The sequence below is a fragment of the Acomys russatus genome, chromosome 19 (assembly GCF_903995435.1).
Source record: "Acomys russatus chromosome 19, mAcoRus1.1, whole genome shotgun sequence".
Taxonomy (NCBI): Eukaryota; Metazoa; Chordata; class Mammalia; order Rodentia; family Muridae; genus Acomys; species Acomys russatus.
The window spans coordinates 3414448-3429314 of record NC_067155.1 but is presented as its reverse complement, the minus strand read 5'-3'; the positions used below and the strand labels follow the sequence as shown (position 1 = coordinate 3429314).

The following is a 14867-nucleotide window of genomic DNA, read 5'->3' as shown; positions in this document are numbered from 1 at the left end:
TCTCAATTACATAGACCATGCTGGCCTCCAACTCAGGAATCCACCTGCCTCTGTATTTCCAAGTGATGTAATTGAAGACATGCACAACCATGTCTGGCTTAAAATTTATTTTTTAATATTTACTTTTAATTTTATTTGTTTTGTTTTGTTTTTGGTTTTCGAGATTTTGATTTTTTTGGCTGTCCTGGACTCACTTTGTAGACCAGGCTGGCCTTGAACTCACAGCGATCCGCCTCTGCCTCCCAAGTGCTGGGATTAAAGGTGTGTGCCACCACGCCCGGCTACTTTTAATTTTAATGTATGCTGTCTGAGCTACTATTGCTGCCAGGGGATACCATGACCAAGCATTTGAGACCTTGCTGACAGTTTCAGAGGGTTCGTTCGTGGCCGTCATGCCAGGGAGCATGGCAGGAGGCAGGCATGGTGCTAGAGGAGTAACCGAAAGCTTTATTCTGATCCATAGGCAGCTGCCAGAGAGAAAGAGAAACACAGGGCCTAGTGTGGGCTTTAGAAACCTCAAAGACCACACCCAGTGACACACCTCCTCCAACAAGGCCACACCTCCTAACCCTTCCCAAACAGTTCAACTGGGGACCAACCAGGCAGATATATGAGCCTATGGGGAGTGTTTTCAAACATCCACGGAACATCTGTGCGAGTGTGTACATGAGTGTGTGCATATGCATGCAGTACCGACAGAGGCCAGAAGAGGGTGTTGCATGCCCTGGAGCTGGAGGATAAGTGGTTGGGAGCTGCTTGGTGTGGATGCTGGGAACTGAACTGGTGTCCCCTACAGAACAGTTTACGCTCAACCACTGAGCCATCTCTCCTGCCCCAATTATTTTTAATTTTTATTTTATTAATAAAATAAGAAATTATTTTAATTTTATTTAATTTATTTAATTTTAATTTAATAATATAATTTAAATTTATTATTATGTTTATTATTACTTTTATTATTTTTTTTTTTAATTTTTTTTATTTTTTTTTTTAAGACAGGGGTTCTCTGTGTAACCCATCTGGAACTTGTTCTATAGACCAGACTGGCCTCAAACTCAGAGATCCACCTGCCTCTGCCTCCCAAGTACTGGGATTAAAGATGTGGGCCACCACACCTGGCTTGTTTTTTATTTTTTATTTTGGCAGTTATGGGGGATGGACTACAGGGCCTTTCTCAGTAGTGTTTATTTTAATTCCTCTAATTAATTAAATCCAAAAACAGAAAACAAGACCGTACATTAAAACAGGGATTGCATAGATAGTCTGTACTGAGACCTCACGAAGTCCAGTTTGAAAACGATTGGTGTCTTCCTCACTGTGGGTTTTTTTTTTTTTTTTTTTTTTTTTTTTTTTTTCTTCCGTTTGAATAGTGTTCTGCCACGTATCCTAGGCTGGCTGTAGGCTTGCAGTCCTTGCCTCAGCCTGTCACTGCTGTGTAGAAAGCACCCATGCTACTTTATTCCTTCATTTTGGTGTTTTTTGTTTTGTTTTATTTTGGGTTTTTCGAGACAGGGTTTCTCTGTGTAGCCCTGGCTGTCCTGGACTTGCTTTGTAGACCAGGCTGGCCTCGAACTCACAGAGATCCGCTTGCCTCTGCCTCCCGAGTGCTGGGATTAAAGGCGTGCGCCACCACCACCCGGCCTCATTTTGGTGTTTTAAACCTTGTGGGGCTGGGGGATATTCCCCTCCCAGGCATCGCATCGCCACAGTCAGTACCACCCTCGTACGGGCTGGGTATGGGGCTCAGTAGTTAGGCCGCTTGCCTACTGTGCAGGAAGCCCTGGGCTCAGTACAGGCCCAGAACCCTCACAGAGGCAGGAAGATCAGAAGTGAGGGTTCTCCTCAACTGCATAGTCAGTGTCAGGCCAGCCTGAGGACTAGAGACCCTCTCTCCCAAACAAACAAAAATGACTTTTTGTCAGGGAGGAAGAAATACAGAGGGAGGCTTATAGGGAGCTGTGGCAGCCCCTAGGGTAGTGCAGATGAGGGAGCCATCACCAGCTCAGAGCTGTTCCAGAAGGTTCCATGCTATGTTCAACTAGGAGGGCCAAGTAGAGGAGATTGGTCCAGGGTCAAATCCTGAACCCCTGGTTTGTGGCTATCCCCTTGGTAGCAAAGGCGTGCGGGACCTGTTAGCCTAGGCTCTGCCCTGGAGCCAAAAATAGCTTGGTGATGCTCTGCGGGGTGGCGCACTCCTTTAATCCCAGCACTCGGAGGCAGAAGCAGGCAGATGGGATCGCTCTGAGTTTGAAGCCAGCCTGGTTTATCTACAAAGCGAGTCCAGGACAGCCAAGGCTACACAGAGAGACCCTGTCTCGAAAAACCACACACACACACACACACACACACACACACACACACAAAACCAAAACAACAACAACAAACAAAACCTAATGACATTGTTAATATAGAAGCCGGGTCTGGGGCGCTGCCTCCAGAGCGAGAGAGTGTAACCTGGAGCTGTCTTTGCAGTGAAGCCAGGCTCAGACGAGGACCATCAGGAGAAGTGTCTCTCCCAGCTCTACGACCACATGCCAGAAGGGATGACGCCTCTGGCCACGCTGAAGAACGCTGGGCAGCGCGTGCTGCTGGGTGGGTAGTCCTGTCCTGGGGCTGGGCGCTGCTGTGCACTCCTCAGCTCACAAGCAGCCCCAAGGCGGGGCGCCGAGAGAGGACCCGGGGGTGGGGGGTGGGGAGGGGTAGACCACCCAGCATTGAGGAATTATGTGGGCCAGCCCTAGCTGCAGAGGGCTTTCCTGAGCTACTAGGTCCTTAGCTACCTCATAAGCCTGTGTCTGTCCTTGGTTGGCCCTCTATCACACTGCTGTGGAAACTGTTGTTGGTCCTCTTCCCTCCCGGCCCTTCTGCTCCTATCTCGTGTCTCCTCCCCGCCCCTCGCCTCCCTTAGTCCTGTGCTCTCACCCTGACAGGCTCTTCTCTGGCCCTCCCAGCATGCTTATGATCAGGAGAGATCTGGTCCTTGCTCTAGCCTGTCTTACCTTTCTGTGTACCCTCTCTCTCCACTCATAATCCATCTTCCTTGAAGACCTGGCTATGCTCCTGCCCCAGGGCCTCGGCGCTTGTTTTTCTTTCAGGAACATTCTCCTGTCAACGTAGCCTCAAGGCTGCTGCTTCATTCACTTCAGAGCTCTGCTCAACAGTTAACCTAGCTGTTGGGTTGGCAGAGCCTCGCCTAGCATGCCCGCAGCCCTGGGTGGGGTAGAGCATGCCTGTGGGGAGATGGAGGCAGGAGGATCGAAAGGTCAAGGTCAGCTTTGGCTACATAGTAAGTTTGATGCCAGCTGGAGATATTTGAGAACGCACCCCTCCGCCTACCACCACCAAAAAGAAGAAAATTTACCTCATCAAACACACACACACATACACACACACACACACAGAGAGAGGGAGGGCAGAATTTGATGTTTTATATTTTCTTTTTTTAATATTTATTTATTTATTAGGTCCACAGCGTTTTGCCTGCATGTACACCTGCAGGCCAGAAGAGGGTACCAGATCTCATTATAGATGGTTGTGAGCCACCATGTGGTTGCTGGGTATTGAACTCAGGACCTTTGGAAGAGCAAGCAGTGCTCTTAACCTCTGAGCCATCTCTCCAGCCCCGCTTGTTTTATATTTTCAAGAGAGTTTCTTTGTGTAGCTTTTGCTGTCTTGGAGTCGATTTGTAGACCAGGCTAGCCTCAAACTCACAGAGATCTGTGTGCCTCTGCCTCCCAAGTGCTGGGATTACAGGCTCCCGGATAGGATTGGTTTTTTGTTTTGTTTTGTTTTGTTTTGTTTTGTTTTTTAAGTTACTCAATCAGAAAGCCTTTCTTGGTCTGGGAGATGTTTCTGTCTGCAGGTAAAGGACATCTGCACCGAGCCATCGGCTACCATGAGGAGTCGCTGAGGGAGGCCAACCTGTGCAAGAAGGTGCGTGACATCCAGGTGCTCCGGGACGTGCTGTCCGCTGCCCATCAGCGCACTCAGCTCAAGTACACCCAGCACCAAGAGGATGACGATCTTCTGAACTTGATTGACGCTCCAGACGTCCTTCGTGAGTGGCTGGCTAGCACCTGCGGGGTGTGGGTGCTGGTGGTGTCACACCACAGCTACACAAGCCTGTATTTATTTGGCCATCTGGCAGGGCTCACTGGGCCTGGCCGCCCAGGGGCCTGAGGACTGGATTGGGGAGGGACTTAGTGCTACTCCTCAGTTGGATGTGGTGGTATACCTGTCATTCCAGCATTGAGGAGGTGAGGCAGGAAGATTGAGGTAAATTCATGGTCAGCAGTATAGAAAAATACTTATTTCTACCAAGGTGGGGGTCGGGTTGGCAAGTCCTGCTCTTACCCTTTTCACCTTTTCTTCCTACTTTCCCATCAGAGCATCACTGTCACCCTCAGTCCCCGCCTCCTCAGTCCCGCCTCCCCTTAGTCCTAGCCTCCCCTGAGTCCTCCCTCCCCTCAGTCCCTACCTCCCCCAGTCCCCGCCTCCCCTCAGTCCCCGCCTCCCCTCAGTCCTCCCTCCTCTAAGTCCCCGCTTCCGCCAGTCCCCGCCTCTTCTCAGTCCCGCCTCCCCTCAGTCCCGCCTCCTCTCAGTCCTGCCTCCCCTTAGTCCCCGCCTCCCCCAGTCCTCCCTCCCTCAGTCCCCGCTCCCCTCAGTCCCCGCCTCCTCCAGTCCCCGCCTCCCCTCAGTCTTCCCTCCCCTCAGTCCCCGCCTCCCCACAGTCCTCCCTCCCCTCAGTCCCCGCCTCCCTCAGTCCCCTCCTCCCCTCAGTCCCCGCCTCCCTCAGTCCCAGTCTCCCCTCAGTCCCCGCCTCCCCTCAGTCTTGCCTCTTCTCCTGTGCTTTCCTTGGCATTGTGGTTCCTGCTGTTCTGCTCCCCCTCCTCTGCTTTGCTCTGCCCTCTGCTGACTCTTCTTGTCCAGCCCACCCTCCAGACCTTTCTCTGATTTGGTTTGGTATTCCCCCTCCTCATGAGGTCTCAGGCCTGCCTGTAGCTTCTACGCTGTCAGTCGTCTTTTGCCTCTGCCTGCCTCCCTAGCTTGCAAGCCAAATGTGTGTCTGTTTCTACCTTTGAACTTGCTCTTTCATTTTTATAGCCCCAACATTTGTAAACATGTCCCAGGTGTCACTCACTGTAGTGTTGAGGTGACAGTCACTGCTCTGCTGGGGAATGGTAGTGTGTCTCTCTGCAGGACCTCACTAGATAGGTTGCTTTACAGTAAGGATTTTTGTTTGTTTTACCCTCTTGTTTTTAGAAATTAAAGATTAGAAGTAAAGGGTAATCCAATTGAGTTGGGGCCCTCCTGAGGATGTAGAGGAAAACCCTGGTCAAGCTGGGAATGTGGGAGCCTCTGCAGGACCCCCTCGTGACCTGCTATGGCACAAGCATCTGTCAGAGTTCCTGTGGTCTGACCCTAGACAGAAGGATTAGAGTTTTCATGATTGCCTGGGAGGAGAGAAGCTCTAGTTTCTGGGTTTTTTGTTTTGTTTTGTTTTTCGAGACAGGGTTTCTCTGTGTAGCCTTGACTGCCCTGGACTCACTTTGTAGACCAGGCTGGCCTCGAACTCACAGCGATATGCCCGCCTCTGCCTCCCGAGTGCTGGGATTAAAGGCGTGCGCCACCACGCCCGGCCAAAAGCTCTAGTTTCTATAGCCTGCTGTGGGGAAGGAGCCATGAACCAGAAACAGCGTATGAGACCCAAAAAAAAAATTAAAATTAAAATTATGTATCACAGTAGCTCGCCTTCCCTGTTCCTGACACCTTTGCTCTTGGCCTCTAGAGTTCCCTCCTAGAGGGACCTATTAACGCCGGAATCCTGGCCTGTTCCATATCAGTGTTAGCATCTGAGGTTGGCTAGCCTCAATAGCCCTGTTTGTATTAGCACTGAAGATGGTGCTAATAGTGCCTGTTAGAGAAGAGGAAGCACTGGGGGTGTGGCTCAGTGGTAGAGCCCCTGCCTAGAATCCCCCAGTGAGGGGCTGGGGTTGTAACTCAGTGGTAGAGCTCCTGCCTAGAATCCCCCAGTGAGGGTCTGGGGTGTGGTCAGTGCTAGAGCCCCTGCCTAGAATCCCCCAGTGAGGGGCTGGGGTGTGGCTCAGTGGGAGAGACCCTGCATAGAATCCCCCAGTGAGGGGCTGGAGGTGTAACTCAGTGGTAGAGCCCCTGCCTAGAATCGCCCAGTGAGGGACTGGGGTGTGGCTCCGTGGTAGAGCCCCTGCCTAGAATCCCCCAGTGAGGGGCTGGGGTGTGGCTCAGTGGTAGAGCCCCTGCCTAGAATGCCCCAGTGAGGGGCTGGGGGTGTGGCCCAGTGCTAGAGCCCCTGCCTAGAATCCCCCAGTGAGGGGCTGGGGTGTGGCTCAGTGCTAGAGCCCCTGCCTAGAATCCCCCTGTGAGGGGCTGGGGGTATGGCTCAGTGGTAGAGTCCCTGCCTAGAATCCCCCAGTGAGGGGCTGGAGGTGTAACTCAGTGGTAGAGCCGCTGCCTAGAACCCCCCAGTGAGGGACTGGGGGTGTGGCTCAGTGGTAGAGCCCCTGCCTAGAATCCCCCAGTGGAGGGCTGGGGTATAGCTCTGGTATAGCCCCTACTTAGAATGCCCCAGTGAGGGGCTGGGGTGTGGCTCAGTGGTAGAGCCCCTGCCTAGAATCCCCCAGTGAGGGGCTGGGGTGTGGCTCAGTGCTAGAGCCCCTGCCTAGAATCCCCCAGTGAGGGGCTGGGGTGTGGCTCAGTGCTAGAGCCCCTGCCTAAAATCCCCCAGCCAGGGGCTGGGGTGTGGCTCAGTGCTAGAGCCCCTGCCTAGAATCCCCCAGTGAGGGGCTGGGGGTGTGGCTCAGTGGTAGAGCCCCTGTCTAGAATCCCCCAGTGAGGGGCTGGGGTGTGGCTCAGTGTACTTGTTGGCGTCTCCAGCAAGGAAAAAATACAAACAAGGAGGAAATGCTTAGGGATTCAAGTTCTTGTCCCAGGTGACCCCACATCAGGTGGAAGTACAAATATCTCTCAAGGACTCACCTCAGCTGCTGGATTCCCCTCTGCCCAGGAGGTAGAGGGGGCTCACAAGGTGGCTTTACCACTGTGACAGTATCCTGTTAGTAGGGTCCCTGTGTGAATGGAGGGAGCCTGCCTCGGTGAGTGGCTTTCTGCCAGAGCAGCAGTTCTCAACCTGTGGGTCGTGACCCTTTTGGTATGGAGCAGTCCTTTCACAGGGGTCCCCTAAGACCATCATCTGAAAACAGGGATATTTACATCATGGCTCATAATGGTGGCAAAATCACAGTTATGAAATAGCAATGAAATAAAAAATAAATAAATAAATAAATAAAAAAGAAATAGCGATGAAATAGTTTTATGGTGGGGGGTCACCACACATGAGGAGGGCTCAGCATTTGGCTTGTGGGGGTTGAGAACCACTGCATATGAACAAGCTTCTAGAAGGCAGAGTTGTGTCTGGCCTTCCTGTTCCCAGCTGCAACCGATTTAAGGCTCTTAGGAAGTGCCCCAGTGGTGACCTGGGCCAGGCCTGAGGGGTTTGCTACTGTGTGTTTGAGCCAAAGGGACTTGGTTGGTGTCTTTCGAGGGAGGCCTTGAGACTGGAGTTTTCGAGAATTATTTTCCAGGACACATACACACTCACCCTAATTTATAATCTTTTTTTTTTTTTTTTTTTTTTTTTCCTAGCAAAAACTGAGCGAGAGGCAGGAATAACCTTCCCTCAGTTCTCCAAAGTGACAGTGACAGACTTCTTCCAGAAGCTGGTATGTTGACCGCGTAGTTCATATAAACTACCTGAAGGCTTCTGAACCTCTTTATTTTGTTTATTATTGTGTTTTGTTTTGGGGGTTATTTGTTTGATTGGTTTTTTTTGTTTGTTTGTTTGTTTGTTTTTGAGATAGGGTTTCTCCATATAGCCCCAGCTGTCCTGGAACTCACTATGTAGACCAGGCTAGCCTCAAACTCATAGAGATATTACTGCCTCTGTCTCCCTGAGTGCTGGAACTAAAGGCATGAATTGCCATGCCTGGCATAAATACTGTTCTTACATGATGGCACTGGCTCATACTGCCCCAGCGATGGGGCTGGCTGGGTGAACAGCAGTGGGAATATCCACCCCTCGAATTCATGTGTTTGAGGCCAGCCTGGCCTGCATAGCCGTCCAGCCAGTCTCCAAACCTTCACCTCAGGACCCTCTCTCCTAAAGGGCCCCCTGTCTGTGTTTTCGGCCAATAAGAGATGGACGCCTCCTCGGGGCATTCACTTCACGGTGGAGGAAGGGGACTTGGGGTTCACTTTGCGAGGGAACACCCCAGTCCAGGTACACTTCCTGGATCCTCGGTGCTCTGCTGCGGTGAGTTAGAGGGTCCACAGTAGTAGGTTGGGGGCGGGGGGAGGGTGGAGGAGTCAGATCAATCGGCCTGGACACGGGTAGCTGGGTGATGGAGTTTTGGGGTTTGGCTGTGTCAAAGGTCTGACTCTGTGAAAGGCCTTCTGGAAGCTTCACACCCTCCACCACCCCTCAGGATGACTTTTTGCTTTCTGTAGTAAACTTCACACAAATGTAGGACTCAGTGCTGGGGCACTTAATTAGCATATGGGTGCACCACACTTGGGCGCAGGCACGAGTGCACTTGCGCACAAATTAAATGACAAACTAAAACAGTGGCTACCGAGACCCGGACCAGTCCCTGGAGTCTGACCAATCCCTGACATTTATTCAAACAACCCTTTCCAGCTGGCAGGAGCCAAGGAAGGAGATTACATTGTTTCCATTCAAGGCGTGGACTGTAAGTGGCTTACGGTGAGCGAGGTTATGAAATTGCTCAAGAGCTTTGGCTCGGAGGAGATTGAGATGAAGGTCGTGAGCCTCCTGGACTCCACATCGTCCATGGTGAGTGCAAACACCCCGGGTGGCAGATAACAGGGTGGGGGAGGCCGGTGGGAGTTGTCAGCCCCCTATCTCCCACCTGGATGACATGGCATTCCGAGTTATTGTTGGCGCATCATCCTGAGCTGCGCTTGCCCTGGGTTAGAGAGAGAACTTGAAAACTGACATGTTTACTCTAACACTAATTAGCTCACTGGCTTCTGACGATTCAGTTTAATCCCAGGAGTGATGCAATGTAAGTGCTCAGAGGTAAAGCTGAGCGGAGTGGATGCCTGTCACCCTGTCACCCAGGACATGAGGTGCCAAGGTTGAGGCCTCCTGGGTACGCTGTGAGATCCTGTGTCAGATCAGAGGGCGGGGAGAAGATGGAGGGGGGGAAGAAGGAGGGAGAGAGAGAGAGGGAGGGAGGGAAGGGGAGAGAGGGATAGAAAGGGAGGGAGAGACAGGGAGGGAGAGAAAGAAGGAGGGAGGAAGAGAGAGGGAGGGAGGGAGACTGAACAAATGGTTGATTTCCATGGAAGAGCTTAGAGACCATAATAGTCATTTCCCATGAGGTCTTAGGAGAGTCTGGTGCTTCCGTAAGGTCGCGTGTGAAGTCAGAGCCTTTGACCATTTACCCGCTGACGGCAGCGGTGTACCAAAGTGTCATTCCCTTCTGCACTTTGCCACACTTAACAACAGTACCTTAGACCATTCCCCCTGTGACAACTTTTGTCCACAGTACTCTGAGCCGTAACAGCAGGCCCGAGGCAAACTGCTTGTGGAACAGAGAGGTCCATCCGGTTCACAACTGAGGAGCTGGAAAGTCCAGACCCAGTGGGCCCCTTGTTCCGGCTTTGTGGTGAGGTAGGAGACTGTGAAAGGCCACAGACTCTGCTGTAGGACAGAAAGCCAAAGTGACCAGGGTCCTAGGGTCTCTCCCCAGTCAAGTCAAGGACCCCTGTGAGGCCTGCACAAAAAGCAAAGTATAGGTGTGTGATTTGGGGGGGAAAAGACTAACGTGTGCCAGTGTCCAGCAGTGAGTACAAGGCTGACAGAGCTTGAACCAGGTGTGAGTGATGAGAAGGAAAGCGCCATGGATGAAACGTAAGAAAGAATGTGCTGGCAAGGGATGGCTCCGCAGCTAGCATCTTTTACTGGGGGAGAGGACCTGTGTTTAGTCTCCAGCACATGCTCGTAACTGTTTTTGGCGCCCTCTCCTGGCCTCCTTGGACATTGCAAGCACCCATACATGTAAAATAATAAATAAATAATTGTTAAGAAAGGAAATCAGAAGGTGTGTGCTAAGCATGGCACCAACAGGACCTCAGACTGTTCCCGAGGGACAGAGGAAGCCCTTTAAGCAAGCCTGCTGTGACCAGAGTGGATTGCAGGAAGCGGGGCGGGGCAGAGAGTGAGGCGGGGTTTGTGACAAGGGTGGATGGAGGTTGGAAGCCGGTCATCTCCACAGAAGGGTACTGACGTAGTCTGATGTTTGTTTTAGAAGGTATCTGCTGCCTGGGGGTTGGCTGTGAATATTTGGCCAGGTGTAGACTGCGTGTGTGCGTGCGTGCGTGAGCAATCCAGTCACCGCAGGGAACAGGAAGGTCTTGGCCTGAGAATAGACAGACAGCTGTGCATGGTCTTGACCGGTCGCAGGAATCTGGACGCCACGGGGCTTGCTCAGCCCCAGTGACTGATCAAAAGGTTCCCCTCTGCTGCCGCCTGCCCTGCCTTTGAACCAGGCCAACAGGGCATGGGTTTAAAAGCAGTCGCTCAGCACACAGCCTTAGCCAGTCAGGGACCTTGGGTAAGTCCAAGAATCGCTCAAGGTAGTAGGGGAGACAGGACCTGTATCCTGGGGTCTCAGTGCACCGCAGTGAGTTAGAGGAGCTAAGGCCCGTAGAGCCCATCGGGAGAGCCATTGCTTTATATAATAGCTGTACACCGTGGTTTTTATGGTCATTCTTTGTAGCCAAGGGGGATGTCAGATAATGGCGTGTGACACCACTGTTTACTTTAAAACGGTTTCTGGTTATTAATTCTGATTACAGGTAGGTGTGTGTCCCCATCTGGGCTTGTACAACACACATGAGTGCAGGTACTCGGTGGCAGGAGTGGCAGATCCCTCGGAGCTTGAGTCTCAGTTGTGTGCCTTCTTCCCTGGGTGCTGGGAACTGAGCGCAGGTCCTCTGGGAGAGCAGCAGGTGCTCTTAGCATGCACACACGCGCGCGCGTACACACACACCGCCGTCTCTGCAGCCCTTGAACGCTGGGTTTTTTTTTTAACTGACCTTTCTTCAAAAACAAAATTAAACCGAGAGCTCTGGGCATGCGGCTCAGTATGTAGTGCTTGCTTAGCTTGTCCTGGGTTCCTTCCCCGGTGATGAAAGCAGATCCGTCAGTGGTGAGAACAAATGAAGGGCTGTGCCCACTTGAGTCCCTCACTCACTGCCACGCTTTGTCTTGGCTGGTGGGGAATCCTTGCTCCTCCCTGGGGCACAGCTTATAAACTGCTGACACAGTGGAATGCAGAGCTGAAATAAACCCCCCCTACTGTCAACTGGCTGTGTGACTTCTGCTAGTTGGACACCCTCTCTGGACCTTGATGTCCTTGGCAGCAGGTTTTAGGAGTTAGACCTCGCACTGGGGAGTCGGCAGCAGGGAAGGGAGCGCGCTTGGCCTGAACATCAGAAAGAGTGGAGAAAAGAAGCAGACCCTGGCATGGTCCTGGGACGGGGTGGGGGGGGGTGGGGGGGGATGGAGGAGTAGTGGGGGGGTGGGGGGAAGGGTTAGCGAAGCATCTCAAAGAATGTGGCTGTGGGACGGGGGGAGGGGTGGAGGGGAGTTGGGGGGGTTGAAGTGGGGGGGGCTGGGCGGAGGGGGGAAGGGTTAGCAAGCATCTCAAAGAATGTGGCTGTGGGATGGGGAAGGGTTGGAGGGGGGTTGGAGGGTTGGAGGGGGCTGAGGGGGTGGGAGAAGGATTGGGGGCTGGGGGGGAAGGGTTAGCGAAACATCTCAAAGAATGTGGCTGTGGGGGGGGGGTGCACGGAGACATGCATGGATAGCAGAGTGAGCCCGTGTCTGTTAGGAATAGTCTGTGAGGGAGGGAAGCAGGGCATGGCCTGGTACCTGGAGGAGATGGGGCAGAAGCCAGGCAGAGGGAGGGCCTGCTATTTGAGGCCCGCACAGTTGCTTGTGGGGCCGAGGCTCTCCAGAGGGTATATGTGTTGACTGGTTGGAGGTGAGCAGAGAGGATTTGAACAGGAGCAGTGGGCTGGTGGGCCCAGAAAAAAAGACAGGAGCGCCGGGTTAAAGGTCATTCGGAGCCCCTGGGTCAGGGAAACCAGTCAGTTTGGGAAATACCCTCAAGCCCTTTGGAGCTGTTTGAAGGATGGGGGGGGGGGGGGGGACGGGAGGCAGGCAGGCAGGGGGTGGAATTTAACCGGAGTTGGCATCCCGCCAGAGGATAAGAGCGCTGTCAATGCGTGTGAGAAAGCAGTTATCAGGCAGACTCAAAGCCGATGAAGCGGGGAGATGCTCCAAGTGCTAGAATCTGCCTCCGAGATTTTGGTGTCATTGTTTTTTGTGATACTGTACCCCCCCCCATGCCTTCTAGGAAAGAGAGGATCTTGACCCCAAATTACCAGATTCCAAGGTGTCCTAGTTAGAGTTGCTGTGTCTGGGATGAGACGTTGTGACCAGAAAGCAACTTGGGGAGGATAGGGTTTATTTTATTTCGCTCATAGATCCATGTTACGTCTCAGCTCACCGTCAAAACCAGTGAAGGCAAAGTGGATGGGACTCAAGCCGGGCAGGAGCTGATGCAGAGGCCATGGAGGGCCGCTGCTTATTGGCTTGCTCCCCCTGGCCTGCTCAGCCTGCTTTCCTATAGACCCAGGACCACCAGCCCAGGATGGCACCGTCCTCAGTGGGCTGGGCCCTTCCTCATCAATTACTAATTAAGAAAATGCCCTTACGAGGCTAGAGAGATGTCTCAGTGGTTAAGAGCACTGACTGCTCTTCCAGAGGTCATGAGTTCAATTCCCAGCAACCACATGGTGGCTCACAACCATCTATAATGTGATCTGATATACACTGTATACATAATAAATAAATAAATAAATCTTAAAAAAAGAAAATGCCCTTACAGGCTTGCCTACAGCCAGATCTTATGGAGGCATTTGTAAAAGTATCTTTTATTTGCCTGAGGTAACTGTCATCTTGGAGGCTTACTGCCTCTGTCTGCTAAGCGAGGCCTAGCCCTGGAAGCTTCTAGCCTCTGTACAATCTAATCTAGGCCTAGAATATTTTCAGGCTCTGAGATTTAACTGCTGAGTAAACTCACCTTTCTAGTCCTTTCTGAGCTCTTGCTGGCTGGTTCAACTCAGCCATCTGGCTCAAACTCTGCTCCAAGCTGAATTGTTCTGCTTGGCCTCAAACTAACTCTAGTAATCTTTTCTTTCTTCTTCTTCTTCTTCTCCTTCTTCTTCTTCTTCTTCTTCTTCTTCTTCTTCTTCTTCTTCTTCTTCAGATTTATTTATTTATTATTTATACAGTGTTCTACCTGCATGTGAGCTTGCATGCCAGAAAAGGGTACCAGATCTCAGTATAGGTGGTTGCTGGGAATTGAACTCAGGACCTTTGGAAGAGCAGACAGGGCTCTTAACTACTGAGCCAGCTCTCCAGCCCTAGTAATCTTTTCTAATCTTCTGGCTCTTTCTCATCCTCTGGCTTGTTCTGGCTTCACCTGTGTCTAGTTTGTTCTGTCTTCGATATCTCTCTCTCCCTCCCTCCCTCCCTCCCTCCATCCCTCCCTCTCCCTCCCTCTCTCTGTAAAACTACCAGTAAAAACTGCCTCTGAATTCCACGAACTGAACAGCTACCAACTCAACTCCACTGCACAGCCTCCCAACTCCCTGACTCAGCTGAACTAGCCCTGACTAGAACTCAGAGATCCACCTGCTTCTGTCTCCTGAGTGCTGTGATGAAAGGCATGTACCACCACGCCTGGACCTAAGCTTTTCTTTACCTGAAACTTGCTCTATACCGGGCTGGTCTTGAACTCAGAGATCTCTTTGCCTCTGTCTCCTGGGATTAAAAGCATGTTTGTATTCCAGCCAGAGTAGCCAAGTTGCTCGATTAAAATTCCTCTACAGGCATTTTCTCAAACTGAGGTCCCCTCTTTTCCAATGACTCTAGCCTGGGTCACATAGACATAAAACTAGCCAGTACATAAGGGGAATCACCATAAATATCCCCCCTTTATTATTCCCGGTATTAAATGCTTTAGATCCCCCTCCCTCAGCCTGTGTACCCCACATTGTCCCTGTCAGTTTAAGATTTATTTATTTATTTATTATGTATACAGTCTTTGGCCTGCATGTACACCTGCACACCAGAAGAGGGCACCAGATCTCATTATAGATGGTTGTGAGCCACTATGTGGTTGCTGGGAATTGAACTCAGGACCTTTGGAAGAACAGACAGTGCTCTTAACCTCTAAGCCATCTCTCCAGCCCCATATCTTTAAGTTCTTATTTATTTATTGGGTGTGTGGCCCATGGAGCACATGTGGAGGTCAGGGGGCAGCTTGCAGGAGTCAGTGAGTTTTCTCCTTCCACGCGTGGGTGCCTGTATCTACTGAGCCATCTTTTCTCAGTCCTAGCATTTCAGGGCATAATTCTGAAAAAGCATCAGTCACCCAAGTGTTGGATTGATATCAACCTGATTTTTTTTTTTTTTTTTTTTAACATTTATTTATTTGTGGGAGCACACCACAGTGTGCATGCAGAGGTTACAAGATGACTTACAGCAGCCATTTTCCCTTTCCATCAGGTGGGTTCAGAGGATGCATTCTGGTCGTCCTGCTTGGTACCAAGCACTTTTGTCCCCTGGACATCTTGCTGGCCCCCCATCACCCTTACTTCAGAAAGGGTGCCATCAGTGAATAATATGAGCCTCAAACTTCTGGTTTCTTTTTTTCCAGACAGGGCTTCTCTGT

The 14867-nt window shown here is 51.5% G+C and overlaps 1 protein-coding gene across 1 annotated transcript in view; it reads left to right on the top strand.

Annotated features, from left to right (window-relative positions):
- The window catches only part of Rhpn2 (rhophilin Rho GTPase binding protein 2), a 56026-nt gene that overhangs the window by 40546 nt on the left and 613 nt on the right, over positions 1-14867 (top strand). The window contains exons 10-14 of the mRNA XM_051162190.1: positions 2473-2592; positions 3863-4057; positions 7681-7757; positions 8201-8347; positions 8732-8887. Of these exons, the coding sequence (XP_051018147.1) occupies positions 2473-2592; positions 3863-4057; positions 7681-7757; positions 8201-8347; positions 8732-8887 (695 nt within the window). The remainder of the gene's footprint in view (positions 1-2472; positions 2593-3862; positions 4058-7680; positions 7758-8200; positions 8348-8731; positions 8888-14867) is intronic.